General features: G+C 49.7%; 1 protein-coding gene across 10 annotated transcripts in view; it reads right to left on the bottom strand.

The window, feature by feature from the left end:
- Nucleotides 1–4,571: 4,571 nt before the first annotated feature.
- The window catches only part of KIAA0319L (KIAA0319 like), a 90,343-nt gene continuing 71,449 nt past the window's right edge, over nucleotides 4,572–23,465 (bottom strand). For all 10 annotated transcript variants that reach the window (XM_008533354.2, XM_070610348.1, XM_008533357.2 and 7 more), the window contains 9 exons: nucleotides 22,617–22,765; nucleotides 21,393–21,544; nucleotides 20,897–21,035; nucleotides 18,960–19,119; nucleotides 14,627–14,769; nucleotides 13,647–13,769; nucleotides 12,986–13,076; nucleotides 11,778–11,869; nucleotides 4,572–5,861 (listed from right to left, as the gene is read on the bottom strand). In XM_008533354.2, the coding sequence (XP_008531576.2) occupies nucleotides 5,674–5,861; nucleotides 11,778–11,869; nucleotides 12,986–13,076; nucleotides 13,647–13,769; nucleotides 14,627–14,769; nucleotides 18,960–19,119; nucleotides 20,897–21,035; nucleotides 21,393–21,544; nucleotides 22,617–22,765 (1,237 nt within the window). In that variant the 3' untranslated portion in view covers nucleotides 4,572–5,673. The remainder of the gene's footprint in view (nucleotides 5,862–11,777; nucleotides 11,870–12,985; nucleotides 13,077–13,646; nucleotides 13,770–14,626; nucleotides 14,770–18,959; nucleotides 19,120–20,896; nucleotides 21,036–21,392; nucleotides 21,545–22,616; nucleotides 22,766–23,465) is intronic.

Raw genomic sequence — 23,465 nt, 5'->3', positions numbered from 1 at the left:
GATAGAGAGATGATGACTAGAGGACACTGGTGCTTTTGGAATGGTAAAGTTGATATTGCTTTTCCAAATAAGAATATGGTATTTAATAGTTCCAAAGAGTACCGTGTTTAAAAGTGCTTCATGCTTTTGAGGGAGAGCGCTTGGGATTTTTGAGATAAGGTAGGGATCAGGTAGAGTGCCACTGTCTCTCCTGAGGACAGCCATGTCTGTGGTTTCTCTACAGCTGTCCATCATTGGCATTAATCCCTGAGGGGCGCATATGGATTATGGGGGGCATGCCAGGAACCCTCTCTGTCTGGGATGCAGGTATTTGAGACTCGTGTTTTTTCTCCATGTAACAGGATCAGAATGGGAAGTTTCTTGGGTATTGACTACTCCCACATCATCTGGCTCTCACATAACATTTGTTTTGTTATCTGTGCTGATAAAACATGAGGTAGCTCCAGCCTCCTGAACTTGCAAGTAGGAGACAAAGGCGGAGTGCTGAGCGGAGTGTAAGAGGCCCTGAGTCAGCCCCAGGGTAGCCCCAGGTTTCAGAGGGAGAGATTCTGGTCTGCTGGGATCTACTGGACTGGAGGGCATTACGGAGAAAGCTTAAAGTGCTCTCAGGGGATGGCACTTGGTCTGCTTTAATGCTTTAATTTATTTAGCCAAATAATAAATGCCAAGAAGAATCATGTGACTCAGGTGTTCCCATATTCAAGTCCCCATTTTGGGCTCCACCCAGGTCTGACTCCAGGTGTTTACTGACGTTGTTTTCCTCAAGGGCACTGGCTGCCTTCAGAGGTTCTGGGTGTGCGTGGTTACCTGCAGGTTACAAAGATGACTTTCTCCATGTAGCCATATTTCCAATTGAAGAATAATGAAATGCTGTAGCCATTACAGCACAAAGTTTGAATTAAACACTTTTTGCACTGATTTGTCCTGGCTCTTCCTTTAAGCAAGATCATAGAAATGGGTATTTGAAGTGTGTTTAGTTTAGTTTCTGGGCTACAAGATACAGGAACAGGGCCATCCCGGTGGTGTAGTAAAGTTTGTGCACTCCGCTTCGGCAGCCCAGGGTTTGCAGGTTAGGATCCCAGGCGCAGACCTACACACCGCTCATCAAGCCATGCTGTGGCAGTGTCCCACATAGAAAATAGAGGAAGACTGGCACAGATGTTAGCTCAGGGACAATCCTCCTCAAGCAAAAAGAGGAAAATTGGTAACAGATGTTAGCTTAGGGTGAATCTTCCTCACACACAAAAAAGATATAGGAACAATCCAGATAGCTCCGGTCAATAGTCAGGTGGGAAGTTCCTCTGCACATAGATCTAGGAGTTTAAGTCTCAGATTGCTGCTGATTATTCTCCAAGATCCTCAAACCCCCAACCACATACTACAGGGAAACATACCCCCGGCTCAATCCCAAAGCACGTTGCCCGTACCCTAAGAGAGGATCTGAGTTGTTATTGTCTGCTCTTCAGAAAAAGAACAAAAAGCATGTGACCTAGAACTGTATGGCCAAGACGATGGTGTGCCTTGGTGCTCTAGCTGCCCGTCCTGCAGCGCATGTGGCTGTCGTGGAAGCCTGGGTTGAGGCATCACTTTCAACCCTGGTAGTTTACTTGGGCCCAGGGGGGCCTGTCACAGAAGAGCCTGGGCCCCCAATCTTAACACCAGCTATGATTAGAAAAAAGAAAAGATTGGCCAGCACGGTGAAGTTCATTTCTCTCATAACGATCCAATGGCCATTCTGGTAGACAGCTCTCTTCTTCTAGACAGTGGTTCAGAGACCAGGCTCCGTCCATCTTGCGTCTCCACTGTGGCCTCAGAGTCAGCAAGGGTCACAGAAGTTTTTAATGGGTCAGGGCTGAAGACGGAACACCTCTCTTCTGCCCATACTGTGCTGGAGACGTAGATGAGCCGTGTGTCCTGGGAAAGGACTCTGGTTGGTGAAGGGCTGATCGAGGTGATTAACAGGTGTTGGATGTCTGGGTACTTTCCGTCTTTGTCTACTCAGTCCTAACTCGTTTGCAAGTCTTGTGGAGCCCAGCTGCTAAGGGCTGGTTTTGCCCCTTGTCATGGCACGGTATGGCTGCACAGATTATCTGAGGAATTTATAAAAGATGAGCTTAATATTTAAAAATCAAAATAACCTTTGGGGTGGGGTTCCAGGCATCAGTATGTTTTAAGAGTTACCCAGGTGATTCTCATATGCAGCCAGCATGAGGACGACTGATGTCAATGCACAGGAACGTGGTCATTAGTCAGAAGTGAGGAGGGAGGGGAATCTAAAGTGTAGCCGGGAAGGTTAGACTAGGGCGCAGAGATATCTTGCTGGGCAGAGTTCTGTATCTGCACTGAGAATTGGCTAGAAAGCTGGCAAGGCCTGTCCTTCCCATGAGTGGTAACTTTAGTTTTTCCCTTGTGACCAAAAAAGCCTGATCAATACCCTCCAATGTCAAACCTGAGCAACTCAGAGAGTCCCCCCAGGTGGGAGGGAGGGAGCTTTCCCTATTTCGGCAGCACTTGGACAGAGAGGTGCACACCCCTCTGGGCCCTTTATAGGGACGCACGAGAGTGGACAGCCGCGATGCTGGAAATCTTTGCTATTAGGTAGCCACTACCAGCACCACCCACAAACTGGGGGTTAGTGGGGTGGGAAGGGTTATAACAGTGGCTCAGGCTTGACCAGAGAATATATAGGGCTCCTAAAGCAGTCAACACAACCACGAAGGAGTCAAGGGCCTGATCCATGCTCTTCAAACCCTCCTTTCCGGGGCTGATGGCTCCTGATTCCACACACCTTCTTTCCACACCTGTTTCCGGAGAACAACTCTCAGTGTGTGTGAGCGCCTCTTCCGCCCCTTCCACCTCTCAGGCCAAAGGGAAGCTGGAAGAACAAAGATCAGAGTCCCTCCCCAAACAGGAAGGCCAACGCTGCAGCCTTCCAGTCTTAGGGGTTTTCTTTGAGTGTTGCTTCCTGGTGACTGAGTTCTCTCTAGGTGCACAGTACCCGTGGGGTTTGAGAAATGCAAGGATGCCCTCTATTGGCCTTCTTGCCTTTCTAGAGAAGAGACTGAGAAGCCTTAGGTAAAGGTAGAGGAGTGTTTGGTCAAGCTAAGTTTGGTCAAGACAGGGGTTCCCAGGCTCCTGAAATTCAGTATTATTTCAGAAGGGTTCCTTTGGGGTGACAGGGGTTGATCTGGAGGTAGCCTAGCACTCCCTTAGCAAGTCCAGGGATTTCTGCCACTCACAAGTCAGGCAAGGAAGGGTAGGGACATGGCAGGCTTCTTAATGCCAGACTCCAAGCCAGGAAAGCACTGGTTGCTGAAATTTGTGCCTTTTTTGGTGGGAGAAGCAGGGGATGAAAAATTATTTTATTCATCTCTGAAACTGAGATAAAACTATACCCTTCAATGAGCTGTGGCTGAGATAAATAAAATGTGGAAATAAGGCTCAAAGGAAACAGGAAAAATCTAGAAAGCCAGCAAGTTATCAAGTCCTGTAGCTGCTTCCTGAATCATTGAAAGCTATTCCCACACACCAGCCTGGCCAAGTCCGGATCACCTGCCCACCCGTCCACTCCTGTGCTGTCGGGCCTGCATAACTGGGGAAACCCGAGCCTGTAGCCTGCAGCGCAGCCCCTGGAAGCTTCAAGCTCTCACTTCTCTGAACTTCCTTGTTCAGGAGGGGACAGCTGTTGCCTGGTATTCATGTGCGCTGAATACGTACTTCTAGACCAGCGGTTCTCAAAGTGTGGTCCCTGGGCCAACAGTATCGCATCTCCTGGGAACTTGTTAGAAAGGCAAATTCTCATGTTCCACCCCAGATCTACTCAGAAACTCAGCGATGGGGGCCCAGCAGTCTGTTTTAACAAACCTTCCAGGTGATTTAGATCCAGGCCAAGCACAAGCTCTGCTGGGCCTGAGTTCTAATTCCGTCACTTATGACCTGTGCGGACTGAGTGCTCGCTATGCCTCGGTTTCTGTATCTGTAAAAACAGAGCCAATACCGCCCACCCTCAGCTGGGTTTGTGCACAGGCCTTGGGCAGAGTATGAGCGCCGTGGTTCTTCTCTCCTCTCCTTTCCTGGGAGTCCAAGGCTGTTGTCCAGCCTTCCTTCTAGCCCACACACCCAGCACACTGCCATGAACACTGCACAGCGAACACATCTAGGGGCAGGGAGCCAACCTCTTCTGCTTTGGAAACCCAAAAGGAAAGAGCTGGGGCCCCAAATCCTAAAGGCCACACCCTGGGGGCATCAGGACACTCTGTGTCTCCCAGCTTGGCCACGGGGAGTGTGTGTGGTGGGGATGGGGGCGTGTGAATCATTTTTGTGTTAACAAACATATGGAAGAAAGCACAGAAAGCTCCCCTCCCCAGGAGCCAGGGGTCCAGGAGGCACGCAGTCCCCTACCGGCAGGCAGGCAGTGGCCAGGACAGAATCCCAGCGCCATCGGCCACACGCTGAGGCCAGGCCCACGACTTCCCTGTCAGGGGCCATGATGTCACAGGGACGCACAGGTGGCTGGAGCCGTGGTAGAGGTCAGCGATGTAGCACAAAGCAGCACACCCAGCAGGCACGTGTACAATTAAATAGCATGTTTAATCACCTCACAACAGACAGTAGTGCAGCAGTATAAACTGTGTTTCTTTTTAAAAAGTCACTCCCCCAAAGCTCCCATTCCTCAACACCCAGATACCACAGCTGAGGGACCAGTGACGGGGCCAGAGGGATTCAGGAAGTCTCTGTTCCAAGGAGCTGAAAGTCTTTCCAGGTGAAGGTTGCCTTGTGAGTAGCTGAGAGCCCTGTGAGGAGCTGGTGCACACACACGCACTCTAACACACACATACATGCAAGGGGCACAGAGAGAAGACACACGGACAGACGGACATAGAGGAGACCATAGGGGGGCAGTTGCACACATGCGCTCTCGGGCCACAATATTCCAGTCTGTTTGCAGCTGTCTCCTCGGGGCACAGGGAGCAGTGGCTTGAGCCCTGAAGTAGTCAGGGCTGGTCAGGAGGTGGAGGGGAGGCAGTCCGTCCAGCCTAGCTGCCCTAACATAACAGTCCAGCAGCCAGAAGGGCCCCTCTCCACTCCTGAAACAGCCAGTCCTCCCCAGTCTTGGGCCAGACACCATTTCTGCCCTACCAGCCTGGCATCACTGCTGAGGGGAGGGAGCGCCCCTTCCTCTGGACCCAGCGAGAGGGCACACCCCATCCCAAAGAAGAGAACAGAGCGTGCTCTGGGAGCAGGAGGCTGGCAGTGCTTGGTTCTGTACCCAGGTGTGGGGGGCCCAGCTGGGCCTCGCTGTGCAGGTGCCCTGGGAGCAGCAACACGGCCAACAGGGAGCTGGGGAGGAGGCCAGGAGCTGGCTGTGTCCGCTGTCGGAGCCAGGGAGGGGTTTGCAAAAAGGAGGCCCTGAGGTGAGGCTGTTTTGGGGGGCCTATCAGACAGGTTTAAAGAGGAAACCTCTTTGTTCACAGCTTCGTTCAGGGGTTCCCGGAGAATGTCTCTAGATTCAAGTACCAGCAGCTCTGCTCTGGTTGGGGGTGGTAGGGTGGAGTGACCAGCAGACGCTGGGAGAACAGCTGCCCACAGACATGGGAGGTATGAGAACCAGCCTGGCAATGCTCTGGACCCCGGCACTGCCAACCCCTACCCTGAGACAGCCAGACCAGGTGGCTACAAGATCTCCTCCCGTGGGCTCCTGGCCTTCAGTGAGGTCTGCCCGTTGGGCACGGAGCCATTCTGGCCATGCAGGAGTTTGCCCTTCTCTCGGTCTGGCCACGTGAAGATGGCGTCGTCGCTGTCCAGCTCCGACTCGGAGTGCATCAGGCTGCTGCTCAGCATCGGGCCTTTCTGTTTACCGCCTGGAAGGGAGACAAGGAGCCCAGCATCAGAAGCATGAAGCTTCCTTGGCTTGAGCCACAGCCTGTACCCTCCCCCAGCCGGAAGAGAAGGACGGGGAAAGTCATGGTCCCCTCTCTGGGCTGGGAGGGGCAGATGGGAAGGAGACCCCCAAGCCCTTCTCCCAGTCCTGGCTGCCGGCACAGTCCCATAAGGGAAGTCCCAGAAAGAGCAGCCTGGAGACCCACAGACCTGGGTCCAATGCTGAGTCTTTATCGCCAGGATCTATTAACTTTGGTTAGTGCCACCCAATGACATTCTCTTTTCTTTCCCTTTTTAAATGTGGACTGTTTTGTCAGCTTCCTTGATGAACAGGGTGGAGTTCTACGGGAGGCAGGAAAGCACAGCAAACAAGGACTCAGGCTCTAGAGAAGGAGCTTGTCACCGTACCCTGGCTCAGCACGCACGTGAAGTGCTGGCCAGGGTTCCCGACACTGAGGACCAACTTCACTCCACACAGATGTTTGCTCGGTGGGCCCTCTGGCGTTTAGTTGCTCTGGCTTCACTGAGCAGGTGCTGGAGATGGGAGAGCAGGCACACTACTCAGAGAGGTCTCTCGGGCTGGGAGAACCTGACTGAAATGGGGACTCAGAGACAGTCCCAAGCCATCAGCTCATCAGAACACACAAAAAACGCCCCATAAGAAGCACCTGAGGTCAGAAAGGATGCCTGAGATTCTGCAAGGCCCATGGCTGTAAAGGGGCCACACCATAAAATGTTGTCTGCTAATAGCTTTAGGGCAGATCCATCCAACAGCAAGCTGGCTTCCCTCTGGCTGGTACCAGTACCACTCCAGAGAAAGCAGAAGACAGGCTGAGGACGCAGGACTGGAGGTGGGAATGCCAATGGAGAGAACCCAGCTTGGCAGTGCTCTGGGCCCTGGCACTGCCCACCCCCAGCAGCGAACTTACCCCTTTTCTTAAAAAGGTGGCCAGTGAGGCGAGGTGTGTTTGAACCCTCATCATCCAGCCATCGCTCCCTCTCCCCCTGCCCACCCAGATCCCCAAGACACTGAAAGAGTGTCCTGAGATGATTCTCAGCCATTCTGCTCCTTCCCGGCCAGCTATGACTTCAGGCTGTGAATGTTGGGGCATCCAGACTCTGACTGCATCTGTCACTTGGGGACCACACCCCTGCAGACCTTGCCCATGTGCTGGCCCAGCTGTGCAGTGTGCTCTGGGGCTCAGGCAAGGAGCTTAGCCAGCCTGTCCATCTCAGGGTACAGTTCTGGGACATAACTGCAGACAGCCATGGCCTCCCACTGATCCTCGGGATGGCAGGGCAGCAGGGCCAGAGAAGAACACCAGCTTGCTGGGCTTCTCCCATGTGATGGAGGACAGCGGTCAACATAAGAATCAAGTCCAGGGGACGGTCAAGGGTCTCAAAATCCCTGTTTTACCTCTGTGGATGAAATACTCACCTCCTGCTTCCCTGTGTCCTTTGGGGGCTTTCTCCTCCCAGGGCCCCCTCGCAGCTTCCATTGTTCCCCAGCCCCCTCTGTGTCATAGCCGCAGAGGACAGGAGACCAAGGGGAGATACGCTGCAGGCTCCACGGTACATAGCACTCACCCAGGGCCCTCTAACCACTGGTTCCTGCTCTGCTTGAAGAACTGAGTGGATTTCACCCACTAAACACTGCAAGCTGGGAGGGTGGTAATATCAATGGAGCTGAACACAAACATCTCCAATGACTCAGCAACTCCATTCCTAGGTCTACACCTAACAGAAACCCACACATATGTCCACCTAAAGACGTGGGCAAGAACGTTTACAGCAGCACTCCTCAGAAGAGCCGAAAATGGAAGAACTCAATTGCCCATCAACAGTGTATCTGACAAATACACATATTCAAATGTGGAAATTATACAGCATTACAAATGAACAAGCTATTGGTATGCCTAACAGCATGGACAAATCTTAAAAACGTAATGCTGAGCGAAAGGAGCCAAACACAGTGATTCCACTTATATAAACCACTCCAAGGCACGAGAAGTAAATTGCGGGGGAGGCAGTGACTGGAAAGAGGCACCAAAGGGGGTGCTTCTGGGGGCTGACTACATGGCCATGTTCACTTGTAACAACCCATCAAGCTGTGCTTATGGTTTTCTGTACACATAAGGTTGAACCATAACACACTGCCATTTTATAGGTCAAAACAGTCAAATATCAGTAATTTCATATGGTTCAACCAAATATACTTCAATAGAAAGTTTTGAAACAATCAATAGAATAGCTAAACAAAACAAAACAAAACCCCAAACCACAGCTGCTGAATATAAACCACAGCCCCGGAGGGCGGGCGTCCCCACACGCCTCGGGCCGAGAGCCCCACGCCCACCCACGTGGGACTGCTCCAGGTCCAGTTACTCCTCTCCGAGCTTAACCTGGCTTCCAGCAAACAGCGTCCGTTTCGGCTCACCTCCCCAGACACTGGCTTTCTCTGCAACACGGCCCACTACATCTACTCTTCTTCAAGCTGACCTGCAGTTCCACACCTTATACAATGCGGTCTTGAGTCCCACTCTTCTCATCCTTCTAGGGCCTCTACTCTGGGCTGTACCCGCTAATCCACAGAGCCCAGAAGAAGAGCTGGTGCTTGCGGCCTGGTCAGAACCACACCAAATCCAAGCGGACTCTCGCCCCTCCCAGACACCGCCCGCAAGAGAAGGGCCTGCTGACCCTCATCTAGTCTCATCTTGGTTACCTGGATGCAATGGGCCACCCTGTGGCTCTCCCCTGCCACCTCCCCTTCCACTAGAGTCCGCCCTCCTGCAATCAGGCTCCCTTCCCATTTTGTCCCTTCAACCCAGCTTTTCCCTCCCTCCTGCCTCAGAGTGGGTATCGTAACTCCATTTATCCCCCACTCTCTCCTTTCTCCCCTACTCCCACCCTCCTCCTCAGGAACCTCACCTCCATCTTCTGCATCTCTGCCCAAAACCCCATCCGAGAAAGCCCTCGGCCTCCAACCCGGTCCTGCTTCTCCTCCACTTTTCACTGCTCAACTTCTAAAAGGACTTTTAAGTATTTAGGGCCTCCATTTCCTCTCTGCCTGCTTCCTTCCTAAATAACCTGCACTGTCACTTCTGCTGTCATTCACCATTCTACCCTAGCTCTTCAGGTGACCAGAAACTTCTCCTGTGTCCTTGTCATCGTTGTCAGTTCTTATTCTTTTCCTCTTCTGACCACTCCCTAATGATGCCCCTCCCCCTCGCTGTCAGTCTTCTTGGGCTCCTCAGCCCTGGACTCTCCTTTGTCCCTCGACATTCTCCCCAGAAGGGACGTGATCCACTTCTGTGGTGCTCATCCTCAGCAGCATACGGCTGACCCCTACATTAGCACCTCCAGTCTTCACTGTTCTGCTGAGTTCAATTTAACTCATTTTCCCTTACCCAAATGTCACTGCACCAGGTGTCCTACTTCTGTCAATACTGCTATCACTCTCTGTCTCTCAGGCTGGAGAGACCTTTCCTGTCCCTCCATCCCACTGACACCACACTGTTTGAGCCACCAGCACCCCCTCCTTGGACTGTCGCAAAAATCTCCTTGCTGGCCTCCACCTGTAATCTATCCCCTACAGTAGATTCAATGTTGTCACTAGAATAATTTTCCTAAGCCAGCACTTTAAAGATGTCACTCTTATCACCATCAGGATAAACGCTTAACTCCTTAGGCCGATGTTCAAGACTTTCCACAGGTTAGTCCTCATCAAACTGTCCGAAACCAAACACGTGATCTTCTCCAACATTTCTTCTCCGATCTTTCCCATCTCAGGGACTAACGCGACCCAACCCAGAGAAATTTAGAGTAGAGGCCTGGCGACCAGCCTTTACTTGTCCTTTTCTCTCACACCTCTCGGCCGACATTCCACGAACCTCATCAAGACTCCCCCACAGTGCATCTGGAGTCTGTGCCTCTCGTGATCTCATCATCTCCCCACCAGAAGGACATTCTATGGAATCTCCTCTCACCCACTCCTGACCCTCTCCAAGTCCTTCACGCGGCAGCCACAGTTGTGTCTATAAAATGTAAATCAAATGAGACCATTCACCCACTTAACAAACTATCCATGGTTGCCCACTGCTCTTAGAAGGAACCCACAGCAAGATCCCTGCTCCCTGTCCAGCCTCGTGCCTCTCGCCCTGGGCTCACCACATCCAGCATGCCGCCTTCTTCTGCTTCCTCAAGTGCCCTCTGCTCCTTCCAGCAGCTGGGCCTTCTCCAACTTTGCTCCTTTGCCTGGAATGCTATTTCCCAGAGTCTTTACACGGCTAACCCCTACTCACCCCTTGGGTCTCAGCTTAAGTGCTACTCTTCATAAAGAACTTTCATTATCACAGTTTGTATATTTATGATTTTGTTCGTTTAATGTCTGTCTGATAGAAGCCAAACAAGAGCAGAGTGTGTTTGTTTTGTTCAACATAATATAACCATACCCAGCACACAGTGCTCTCAATCCATATTCACCAAAGAATAAGATACAGTCCCTGCCCTCAAGGGTTCCACCAACTGGTAAGGGAACAAACACAGAACTAAGAGAATACAGTGAGAGAAATGCAGGCATGTGGGGGAAGGATGAGCACGACGTTAACTAGCAGGCTAAGGAAGGGATGAGAAAGAGCTTTCTGGACAGAGATATGAACCAGCAGTATTTGTTTGTGAGATCAGCAAGGAGGAAGATCTCAGGAAAGCACACGGACGGAAGCTCACCAAGGCCAAGTCTACCAGACCAAAAGTTAGGTCACCGAAGGATTTCAAGGGCTGGAAAATCCCTGTCAGAGTAACACAAAGACGAGCTGGGCTGTGGTGCGGAGCGTGGGTCGTGCACGTTCTCACCTCCAGGCCTTCATTCTCCTACTTCCGTGTGGGACGCACTGCCTGTACTTCTCCAGTGGACAAGCCCACCGCCTCCACATCCACCCCACAGTGCTCTCTAACCGAGCTGCTTGGGTACAGAGCCCAGACAGCCTGTGAGCATTCGCTTTCTTCTGATGTGTCTTTTTTCCTTCACTAGCCGGAAATTCTGAGGGCAGAGCCTGAGTCTTAGAACTCTTATATTCCCCTACAGCCTCTCCTAATACAAAGCTTTGAGTGTGAGAGATGTTGAATAAATACTTTGAATAAAAATAGTTCTGCTTGCAGAGTGTTTAGGAATAGCTCTACATGGAGTCCAGCTCCCATAAACGGACAGTGCCTGTCCTGGGGGGGCGTCCATGATGAATGGGAACCTCACCCGTGACCGAGGCCAACCAAGGAAGGAGGCTCTAGCCGCCCGACCCCTCCCAGCCCATCACTGGAAGCCAGCTCAGTGCTCCTGCGGTTGGAAGTTCTTCGGTGGGAGGCGCCAGTCAGATGCGCCCAATGCACCCGGAGGCAGCAGGGAAGCTGGCCTCCCGCCTGCTCTAAGACAACGATGGAGCCTGTGGACCTACCTGCCCAACACCAGAGAGGAAGAGGGGAGAGGAAGGGGCCGAAAAGGAGGTCGCTGGCAGACACTGGCTTTGATCTCACTGCTGCCTCCCCTTGCTGTCTGCCCAGAAAGGACAGACGGCTCATGCCCAAGAGACCAAGGTCTCTGAGCCTGACTACAGGGCGCAGCTTGAAAAGCTGAACTCGAGGCAGGAATCCTGAGGGGAACAGCAGGCAAAGGAAAGCAAGAGCCTGAGCCCCTGTGCAAAGTGAGGGGCGCTGAGAAGGGGCCCTGGAGCCAGAGCCTGGCTAGAGCAGGGCGGGGTTGACCCTCAGCCTTCACCAGGCAGGGGACAAAATGCTGTGCCGGCACAAACAGCTGTTAGCGACGCCTTCGGGAGGGGCCTAGCAATGGAGGCTCTTCACAGGGAGAGTGCACAAGTCTAGACAGCCCCAGCTCCCAGCCCCACTACCTGCTCGGGAGGTTGGCTTCAGCTCCAGACTTTCCTGATCTGTGGCATCCAGGATCTTGTACTTGCTTTTCCTCTTGGGTTTTCCTTTTTGCCTGAAAAACACAATCCCACCACTGCTGAGGAAAGAGGTTCTGCGTGAGCTCAGACAGCCCACCACAGCCAGACTGCACGCAGGGCCCCATCCTGGGGGAAGCGGTTTAATGGGAGGGCTGTTTCTCCTGGCTTCGCAGGTGGGGAAGGTGCAACTGTGATCTGTTCTTCAAATCTTCCTCACCAATTCTGGGAAAAGGCAAGGGAAATACGGCCATCTTAGCATGGACTCACCACTCCATACTGGCAATGATTGGTTAAAAATGTAAAGAAAACAAAAACCCCACGCTTGAGGGGTGTGGGGTGGAGGAAAGCAACAAACCAACAAAGTTATCAATGGTGGTTGTCTTAGGCTGGTGGGAATTTTTAAAAATTCTTTCGATTTTCTAAGTTTTATGTGTGCTTATATTGTAGGTTGAACCTGAGCTCTGCCACTCATTCCCTGTGTGTCTAGGGAGAGGTGTGTCATGTTCCTGAGCCTGTTTCCTCATCCGTAAGATGAGAAAAGGTTCTTATGTACATTAAACAGATATTAACTATAAAATGTTATCATGGTGTTTGGTACTCAGTAAACACGGAAATCATACTTATTATTAATGAAGAACATAAACACTATTAAATATTATAAGACTAGATAGGAAGACTCAAATGAAAAAACCCAGAATACTTAATCTTGACTAAGCTAAGTCTAGAATTATGTGAAAACACGTATACACGTGAATCCCAACTAGAAAGGACAGCAGAAAAATTAAGAACTCGTGTGTTAAGGTGGTGAGGCTGAGGTATGGAGTATGAAAGGACACACATCGTAGAGATGTGATCCAGGCCCACACCCCAGGCCCTCCTACTTCCCCCCCAACCCCTGCCATGTTTTCCAAGTTGCAAATTACTGCAGACAGCCACTTGGCTGAAGGAGTGTGCTCCTGACCTCAGGAGTGTCAGAGGGTGAGGAAAGCCTTTCTGCACATGACTTGGGTGGGCCAAACAACTAAAACAGTGACAGGTAGGGTGAATACCCAGAGCTCAGCACCTTCCCTATGCAAAGTGCCAGGTACCTCTCGGATGAATGAATACATGACTAGAAGCCCAAATGAATTTCCAAGGAGAATCCATCTTACCTCTTGCAACAACAGATCACAGTCCAGGACAGGAGTCCCAAGGCAACAACAATGACAAAGGAGGCAATGATGACATATAACACACTCCACTCTGCCAAGAAAAACAAAATGGTGAGGAAGAGAGAGGCTAGAAGGGAGGTCTAGGCTGCTCCCACCTTGGGCAGGAGGGGGCTTCACTCTGTAGACAAGAATGTCCCCAGGGCTCCCCAGGGAAGGTGAGACCATGAAGTTGAAGGCAGCCAAAGCTTTAAACCTTTTGAATTGACCTGCTTTCCAGTCCCTGCTCTGAGACCCTGGGGCAGTGGGCAGGCTGTGAGGAGCTGGAACAGAGGGAGGGGGAAAGGAGCCTGAAGGCTTCCATTCGGCTCTAGCAGCAGGCACTCTACCATACACGAGGCCTTGCAGCTGGGCTGAGTTAGCTGCAGGTCGCAGTTGGTCTGATCTAAGCTTGGTCCTTCTTAGATGCCTGCCTGCCTCAGAGCTTTCCTCTAACCTTGAGCAAGTGTGGAGGAAGGAAGGAAAAGTCCTCTGCGAACAGAAAATACACAAAGTTCTTCTTCTCACTTGCTCATCTGCCTCGGAAACACCAACACCCACCCACTCAACTCAGAACCACAATCTGCGCCAAACCAGCTGGCACAGCGCCAAGCAGAAAACTCACCACAGTTGCTGTCTCCATCCCTCAGCTGCACCTTGATGAAATTCTCCATCCAAAAAGGGTCACAGATACAGCGTTTGGTGAATGAGTCACAGTGGCCATGGTCAGAACAGTTCAACTGGCATGCTGAAAGCAGCAGGAAAGGGGAAAGAGTCAACAAGAGTCAGAGCCAGGGGGATAACCAGCTTCCGGTGCCGTGAAGACAGAAGCACCCCTTGCTCTATGCCTGCCGGGAAATTCCCCGGACACCTGCCCCAAGAGCTTTTACAGCTTGGGCTTGTTGCCCGTAATCGTCGTCATGGTCAGATCAACCTGGAGCAGTCAGAAAGGCCACCGAAAGACGGTTCTAGGCTGTTCTTACTTGTTTCTCTCTGTTAGCAGTTCTTAATCTTTCATGTCCCCTAGATTCCCTTCTCTGAATAATTTAATTGCAAAAATAAAATACATAGTAGTACAAAGGAAAGCAATTATATTGAACATTTTTGAAATACTTAAAAATATAAAATTTAAAAGTAATAACATGTGTATCTTTATTAAAACATTAAGTAACAAGTTCTAAAAGTGGGTCTAACAACTTGTAATTTTGAAGTAGTGATGAGTAAGAACAGTATTTCATCATGTGGGGGATATGAAGTTATCTGTGATTTCTATTGCCTCAAAGTCACAGGCTCTGTTAAGACTACTCTAGTTTGTTGCCTACCTTCATAATTGATGGAAATACTGAATTTCAGTTAGAAGTTAGTGAAAATAAAGATACAATTTTTTCCCATTCAAACTCACAGTCCCTCTGAACACTATCTCAGGGGCCCATGGACCCCAGGTTAAGAACCCCTCAACTCTTTCAGGGGATAATGTTAGTGGAGGAAAGTGATTATCTCCATGTTCCTGGAGAACAGGAAATGAAGCCTGGGGACAGCGGGGACTGACCCGTGAGCTGTGGGCACTGGCTAGGCTCTTATTCCCAACCTCCCAGAACTACTCACTGACGGTACTGATTTCCAGGGCTCCGAATATCAGAAAGTCTGTCTTTTGCTTCCGCAGCTTACTCTTGAGCATCGCTGCCACCTCACGGCCTTTGAAGATCTGGTGGGGAGGCTCATTTTGAACAAAAAACACCATCTTGGTGCTGCAGAGACATGCCACAGTATGAATGAGCTGAAGCTGTCAACGACAATAGCAGCAGCTACCATTTACTAAGTTCCTTCTGTTTGTGCCAGACCCTGTGCTAGGTGTCACATGCATTCCCCTGCAGCACACCAGCGAGAAAGGCATTATCAGTGTCATCTCCATTTTATGGAGGACAACACTGGGGCTCAGAGGGTTAAGTAACTTGCCCAAGGTCACACAGTTAATTATGGCAGAGCTGGATCCTAACCCTGATGCGTCTAACTCCAAAGCCTGTGCTTTCAAAACTGCAGTGAGCTGCTCCAGCTAACAGGAGGACCCATTCCAAACAGGTAACTGGAGGTCAGGAAAATGCGGGTTTGGTGATGGCTACATCGCTGTTGTCAGCCTTTTAACAACTAAGACGGTGGTGCCGTTGGGTTTGGGCCTGGGTTACTTGTAAGACAAACCACAAGGCTTTGTAAAATGTAAACTGTTGGACAGGATCAAAGCATTATCCATAGGTCAAAATATACTCCAAATGATCATTACTATGACAGCGACAAGAAAGACCCTACACAATCGTGTGGCTGGTGCAAGATTCTGTTACTCCCTGTCCAGAATCTTTTTGCTTTCTGTCAATTTCTGTTCAAGGCAGACCATGTCTGAACTCACATCTGGCTGGCACGGAATCTGTTCTCTGTGCTTGGCCTCCATTTTTGGTAGCCTGCTTCTTGAGCTCCATGTTAGTCTCACAAACCAAACCTTCCCAATAAGCGGGTCACACTGGCTTTAGAGGTGTGCCCAAGATATTGATCCCCTCAGCACACAGTGGGGCTAGGTGGGACCTGGAGACCACAGACAAGTTGCTTCCAGTATAAGTAGCCTTTATCCCAAAGTGCCACATAAACATCATTTTCTTTGTGTGGCATGACATAAAAGTTTGGTAAGCACTGTCATGAAAGACTTTCTAAAATCTTGCTGCACAGTGAGGCTAACAATGAGGCTAGCATTCTAAGTTCCAGAATGAAAAACCAACCTTTACCATAAAAGCTTTGTGGTCCATTTCCCATAATTTTCTCCTAGTCACCTACTCCATGATTTAGTTTCAATTTCTGTCTGTATACCAATAACACTCAAACCTATGTATCACCTCTACCCACGTCTGTCTGAGTGAGCAAATCTACATCGCAAGTGCTTGCTAGAATATCTACCCCAGACCTTCCACAGGCACCTCAAATCCAACATGTCTCAAAATAAACCTAAAATGATAACCCTTAATTGAGCACTCACCATGTGTTATACAAACATTATCTTATTCGATCCTCAACCATAATCCTATAAACAGGTCAGAGCATTTTCACAAGTGACAAAACAGGTTCAGAGAGGTGAAGTAACACGCCCGCTGTCACAGAGCTGACACTAATGGAGCAGGGCTCAGAAGCCAGGTCTGTCGGCTTCAGGCCTATGCTATTTCCCACTGTAATATACTATCTCCCTCTAATCATATCCTCCGCCTGAATTCCTCAACTAAGCCAATCCAGTCCAAGCCGGAAACCCAGAGTCTTTGTGATGCTTCTCTATTCCTCGTGCCCCAAACGCAGGGAGAGCAAGTCTGCACACAAACCCTTCCGCAAAGCTCTGACCCGCACTCTCCCGGATGTCTTCCCACTGCTTCCACCCCACCAGTTCCCACCAGCTTGCATCCATCCAAGCAGCCACTTTCCCTGTTCCCACTCACAGGCTGCTGAGCAGAGCTTTACAACAAAGCCCTAATCCTCAAACGTCTCTGCCCCTGTGAACCGTGACTGCATATTAGATTCGCCTGGAGAGCTTTTAGATTTTAGGTGCCCAGGACTCACGCAGTCCAACTGAATCATAATCTCTGGGGGTGGGGCTCAGGTGATGGTATGTCTGTAAAAGCTCCAGGTGATTCTATCTTGGAGCTAGAGTTGCGAGCCACTGTTCTCACTTCATGTCCCTAACCCTGGCTGAGACCCTAATATTGCTCAAAGCCAGCAACCTTTCCTGGAGCTGCCGTTCCCAACCGTAACACTTTCCTCAGGCTGCCCACCTCATTCCCACCTCCTCGAAGCAGACGGCCCTGCCTCCCGTTTCAGAGACGAAATGCAGGACATTGGTATCCATGCTCTCAAATCGCATCCTCTCTACCTTTAAATTCACCTATAATATCACATATTCCCTCCTTTCCTCCTATCTCCAGAGAATGCGGTGTTCCTAGCTCTACCCACAGCCCGTCCCCCAGACCCACCTCCATTTATAACTCACCACCCCAATCTCCACCATCTACTTTTCCTCTGCACCTTCCCTCAGTCTATAAAAATGCTCAAGTATGTCCTATTTTTAAAAGGTCTTCTCTCAGTCTTACATCCCATATTATTTCTGGCACCAACTTCTTCAAAGAGGTGTTATACTTACCATCTTTTTAACCTGAAACCACGAAATGAATTTGGGCTCTGCCCCCAACATGTAATTAAATGCTCCCACTATAGCTCTGGTGACCTACTCACAAACCCAAGGCCTGTTTTGCATCCACGCCACACTCCGTCGTCCCTGTAGCATCTGAATCCTTCGGCAGCCCCCTCCTCCCAGCTCGTCCCTGAACTTCCAGCAGGCCACTCCCACCCGGTTCTCCTCCCACCTCTCTCACTGCTGTTTCTTAGTTTTCTTTGCTGGCTCTTCTTTTGTTGCCTCCTCCTTAAATATTGGTGTTCTCCAGAGCTGTCTCAACCCTCTTGACACTCTCCCAGTGTGACACATTCATCCTCCTGGCTTTGACTCCTCCATGTGTGCAGTGACTCCCCATCTCTGGCTTTTTGTTTCACCCCAAGTTCCAGCCTGTACTTGCTACTACCTGATGGAATATCTCCCTATGTAACCCATAAGACACTCCAAATTCAGGGACCGGCCCAGTGGCGCGGCAGTTAAGTGCACATGTTCTGCTTCGGCAGCCTGGGGTTCGCTGGTTCGAATCCCAGGTGCAGACATGGCACCACTTGGCAAGCCATGCTGTGGTAGGCGTCCCACATATAAAGTGGAGGAAGATGGGCACAGATGTTAGCTCAGGGCCAGTCTCCCTCAGCAAAAAGAGGAGGATTGGCAGCAGATGTTAGCTCAGGGCTAATCTTCCTCAAAAAAAAAAAAAGACACTCCAAATTGAAAAGTCAAAACTGAACTAATTATCTTCTCTTTGAAACTGGTTCCTTTTGTCTCCCTAATCTCAGCTAATGGCATTCACCATCTATGCAGGCATCCAAACCAAAACCCTTACCTTTGATGCCTTACTCACCTTCATTCACAAAGGGTCACCAAATCCTACTGATTTACCTCTGAATTTCTTTTAATTTCTTCTGCCATTTCCATCACCACTACCTTAATTCAGGTTTTATCACCTTTTGACTAGACTAGTGCAAAAGCTTCCTAATTAGTCTCCCAGATTTCTCCCTATTTTAGTCTAGCCCCCACATTACTGACCTCCCCCACCAAAAAAAAAACAAAAACAAAAAACTAATTTGCTTCAAAAACAAAACAAACAAAAACTTCACACACATAAAACAAACTAACTTGGGCCTTCCTGCCCAAACTATTGAAATTAAACTCCTCAGGCTCCATATGCCTCTTCTCAGTCTGCATGGTCGTTCTCATCTTCCGCCGCGTCCTGGGGCCCACAAAGCGCTCTGAACCAAATGACTTCTTCCAGAGGAAACTGTACTTTCACACCACAGGACCATTTCTCCTGCTGTTCCCCTATTCTGAATTTCCTCCTAGTCCACCTATGCTTGATCAATGCAAGTTTTACTTTTTCTGGAAAATCTCTGGATTACTCCCTACCCCAACCCTCCTGGAAGAATTACTTTCCATTGCCTCTGAGTTTCCACAAAATCACATGTTGCGTCAAATCCACCCTGTACTAACGTTGTATGTTTACTTGATCATCTCCCCTACTAGACTACGGCCTTCACACACATTGGGCCTCCTCTGAGCTTGTACCCCGGTACCTGCTGCAGTGTCTAGCACAGAGCATGTGACTTGTACTAGAAGAGGAAAGTTCATGAAAGAAATGGACACCATGAGTGGTTCCTGGTCAGAAAGCCCCCCATTCTCTATCTACCCACACTATTTCTCACTCAGTCAAGAAGCCCAGGGAGCCCCTGGTCTTTCCTTTTCTCCCCCCATTCATTGCCCAGCTACCTCTGCTCCGTGTACGGCTGAATCTTTTGCACAATGATGTCGGAATCCAGCACCCCCAGGAGGACCCCAATCTGGCGGATGAACATCCCCTTCAGCCTCTCAGTTAGCTGACTGACGTTGACATCCAAGATGATCTCCACCAGGTTGTTTTTCCTGGGATCTGGAAAGCATGTGGATCAGTCACGGCTTCAGGAGTAGGAGAGTTAACACAGCCCTGCCGCTGTGCGTTTGCTTTGGCACAGGAGAAAAGCAGTGAGAGCACTCAGAAATGCAACTGACCTCCTTCAAATGCAAAGCGACAACAGAGAATTCCTACTAATGCAACCTGGGGCTGCCTTGGAGAGGCAGGCACTCCTGGTCTCTGTACCAACCTGAGAATGGCCACACACGTGCTGGGGATCAGGCTGAAGCAAGGAGGCAAAGGGGATGAGTGAAGCAAGCGGGGAAGAAACACTTCAAGGCTTGTTTTAAAAGCCTCTGCCCAATCGGCTTTGCTGAACTCTCCTGGCCAAGCCGGAGGCAGTATCCAGCAATCTCTCCCAATCCACACCTGATTTTCAGTGACCTGCTGTACTTTGTCTACAATAATGGGAGGGAAAATGTTCATCTCAGCCATCTTATCAATAATGGGAATGCATCCACCATACGGGTTTGAAAACAGTAACCACAAAGGAAATCCAAGCAGCCAAGAAAGAAGGATTTCCTTAGAGCAACATCACAGCTACACGGTCTTTTTACAGCTCTGGAACCGTGAGAACACTGCGCTTTACATTTGATGATGTCCTAAACATTGTGCTACACTTGGAAGTTAAAAGTGATTATTCAGAGGGGCTGGCCCCGTGGCCAAGTGGTTAAGTTTGCGCGCTCCACTGCAGGCGGCCCAGTGTTATGTTGGTTCGAATCCTGGGCACGGACATGGCACTGCTCATCAAGCCACGCTGAGGCAGCGTCCCACATGCCACAGCTAGAAGGACCCACAATGAAGAATATACAACTATGTACTGGGGGGCTTTGGGGAGAAAAAGGAAAAAATAAAAAAAATCTTAAAAAAAAAAAAGTGATTATTCAGAATACCTTATTCACATACTGGGATACACCACTTGCCTGTTCTGATGTATAATTGACATAACTAGGAGACAATCTGTGATCTGATTTTAAACACAGAAGAGACTTTATAGTGTCTTGGCTGTTGTCCTTCAAAGAGGTAGGACAAGGACTGGAAGACCTGCCAAGATCCCTTCCCATTAAGACATCTATACATGAGCTTGGCCTAGATAATAAAGAGCAGGTTAAAAGTTAATACCTTCTCGTCAGATGCTCAGGAATTTATAAAGCTCTACCCGACCCCCACACTTGCTTCCTCCCTAATACCAAATTAGCCTCAAAGCAAAATAAAAACATAGTTCCATTTAAGAAAGAAATTTTATTTCTGAAAATCTGAAAATGTAAAGGTTACCAGTTACTTTACCTTCCCTGGCTTGTCAGACAAAGCCTGAGGCTCAACTTATAAAAATAAATTGTTTTCTGCATCTGGGTGCTGATGAGCCATCATGACTCAAGTTATTCCTGTGCTCTGATTCCCCAAGCACCCAGAGCCTGCTCCCATCAGCCATGTGTAGAGGAGAAAGTGCTGGACCAGGAGCACAAAGGCCTGGCTCTGACACAACTGCTGTGTGACGCTGAGCAAGCCCTGCCCTCTCTGAGTTTCTGTTCCTCCATCTGAGATGAGTAGGGGGAGATCCATATACTTGAGTGGGTAGGCGAGGTGTTGCTGGAACAGACAGTCTCTAAGAATTTTTTGGCTTCGGGTTTGCAGATTTTTTTAAAAGCTGGACATGCCGACTGGCTCTGTCCCTGCGGGGGAAGGTCTGCTCACACTCGAGGCCCTGCTTGGCTGATCCAGGACTCCATTCAGTCTCATCACTAAATGAACTCACCAGGCTTCACCTCCACAGTGGTCCGGTCTGTGTCACTCTCACCCTTCGCATCAGTCACTTTCAGGTGAAATGTGTAAGTTCCCTCGACCAGGTTGGAAAGAAAGAGGATAGGGTGGTGGTCAGAGTGATTTAACACCTCCTGTGGGGTTGAACAACATGGCTATGTTGCAGAACAAAACCACATTCCTTTCGTGGAATCAGTTCTGCTTGTCACAACTAAGCTCCCTCAGGGCTGGAATGCTTCAACGCTGGGCAGTTTCTGCTCTGGAATGGCAATGCAGCCACAGCTGCTGGATCAGGAGACAGAAACACATTCTGTGCCACAGGAGCTTGCAGCGTGACCCTGAGCAAGTCATTTAACCTCTCTGGATTTCAGAGAGCAATCCAGGTTTGATATAAGGGACCACTTGGTTGAAACTGGAATGTTTGGCTCAGGCCCCTCTCCCCATCTCACGACCTTGACCTTGTGTAGCTCTCCAGCTCCTGGCACACTTACCCCTGCAGCTGGGCTCCCCTCATCTCGAGTCCAGAGGTAGCTGACTATTCCCTTGTCATCCGAGGACTTGGAGCCATCCAGCTCTGCCGTGTCCGTGGGCAGAGTAATCACCACATTCGCGGTTATCTTGGCGGTAGGTGGTTTGTTCATCTCTAACCAAAGAGAAATCACTGAAATAATGTAACATTCTGGAAAAGCAGGTCTGCTTCTTCATGATGCTTATGGGGAAACTAAACATTGAAAGCATCTTAAATGGAGAACTAAGTGCCTATCCATGGCAGGAACTAAGAGTGTAGATTTAAAGCCACCAGGGCCACAGGTCCTGAGGCTCGAGTCCCACTCAAAGAAATGTTCTCCTGACACCGTACAATAGAGGGGACAGGGGCAGTTTCCTCCTGTATTCTCCAGCAGCCTCCCTGAAAGGACTCCATCTCTCTGCTTTGGAGGTATGTGATGACTGGAAACAAAGGGCCAAAACGTATTAAACCCTTGGAGCTTAGGATGCTTCTAGCTGATACCACAAATTCTCTTTAAAACATGGCTTAAAATGCTATTCTCTGAACATCTTTTTTGATTCCTTCCTTACTATGTTGATAGAGAAAAGGGAGAGAGACACCTTGCTCATCTGGGGCCCCACCTGCAACTTTGTTTACGCAGGTGTGTGCCCTGTTTACTGAGCTCAGGATACTGCATCTGGAGGCCATCCGCATATCTGATGGGTTTTCCTACTACCAGCTGACAGCCCTCGCCCCAAAACATGACTGACCACCACGCCTGCAAACCAGAGCAAGGCCAGTCCACTCTTGCCTCAAGTTGACCTCAGCATGCAGGCTCATAGGCCGAGCACAGGAAGCCACCGTGCAGGACAGTCATTCTGAGGTCTGACAGCAGGTGTCACTGCAGCTACCTGGAGAGTCAGAAACCCTGGGGCTTAGCAGCACAAACGCAAAATTAAAACGCAAAGGAAAAAACCTTAATTCTTTCCCTATTCAATAGAGAAGAAAGGAAGGGAGGGAAGGAGGAAGGGGAAAACAAGAAGCTAAAATTCACCTCACAGTCACTCTCACTTAAAGGTTGTTTTAGGAAAGCAAATAATAGCTGCCCTCACCCCAACCTTCTTCCCACTCCTTGTCTCTAATCAATTTCTGCACTCTAACAAGAGATGATGGATTCTTCCGTTATTTGCCCCAGAGTCTGCTGCACCAACCCAAGGCAAGGAGGTACCTTCTTTGACAATGACATTCACAGAGCTCTGGCTTTGCAGGTTCCTCTCATCTTTGACAGTCAAGGTGAACACATAGGTTCCCACCTGCAGCCCCGTCACAGTGGCGACACTGCTGTTAGCATTCTCAAGCTGTACCCCGTCAGGTCCCCTGGACAAAGAGAGAAACCAGAGGGTGGAGTTGCACCTGTCTGCTGCTCTCCCGTCCCTGACTCAGCAGGAGGAGACAATTATTGCCTCAGCTAAGACATGAACTATTGTTTCCCAGACCTTGAGAGGGCATATTTAAAAATATTCCATTTGGACAGAGTGTCATTTGGCCCCAAAATACAGGCCACCTGCTGATCAGAAAATTCCACTCACCAACTTTGAAACACACCTAGCCTTATCCCTTATATAAGCTTCTAGAACATTCAAACTCTTTGCTGTTTCAGTTTGTGAGAGGAAGAAAGTGCTCTGAACAGGTCTCTGATCAAAAGAATGATTTAAGAGTGATGTTTCTGAAAAGCATTTCTGGCTCAGTAGTTGGTTCAGCTCTTGCCAGCAAAGAAGCAAAATGCATTTCTTAATCTCAAGCCAAACTCTCTCCTGCTGAAAAGTGAGGGAAGGGAAAGGGGCCAAGGCTGCAGAAGAACTCTCAAGGCTACCGTCGTCTTCTTCGCTGCTCTATAAGCAAAGCTCCCTCCAGCTCCTGCACGGGGGCCACAGAGGACCCAGGACACCCTACCTCCTTCCTTCTCCCCTGTGGCCTCACACAGTAACCTGCAGCAGGGGTGTCAGCTCTGTGCCAACATCCGGGCACAATGCTGCACATACCAGGGAGCTCTTCTGTTCAAGCATCAAAATGCCCC

Source organism: Equus przewalskii, chromosome 2, assembly GCF_037783145.1.
Source record: "Equus przewalskii isolate Varuska chromosome 2, EquPr2, whole genome shotgun sequence".
Classification (NCBI taxonomy): domain Eukaryota; kingdom Metazoa; phylum Chordata; class Mammalia; order Perissodactyla; family Equidae; genus Equus; species Equus przewalskii.
The sequence above is the reverse complement of the archived record's forward strand: the minus strand, read 5'-3'. Positions and strand labels throughout refer to the sequence as shown.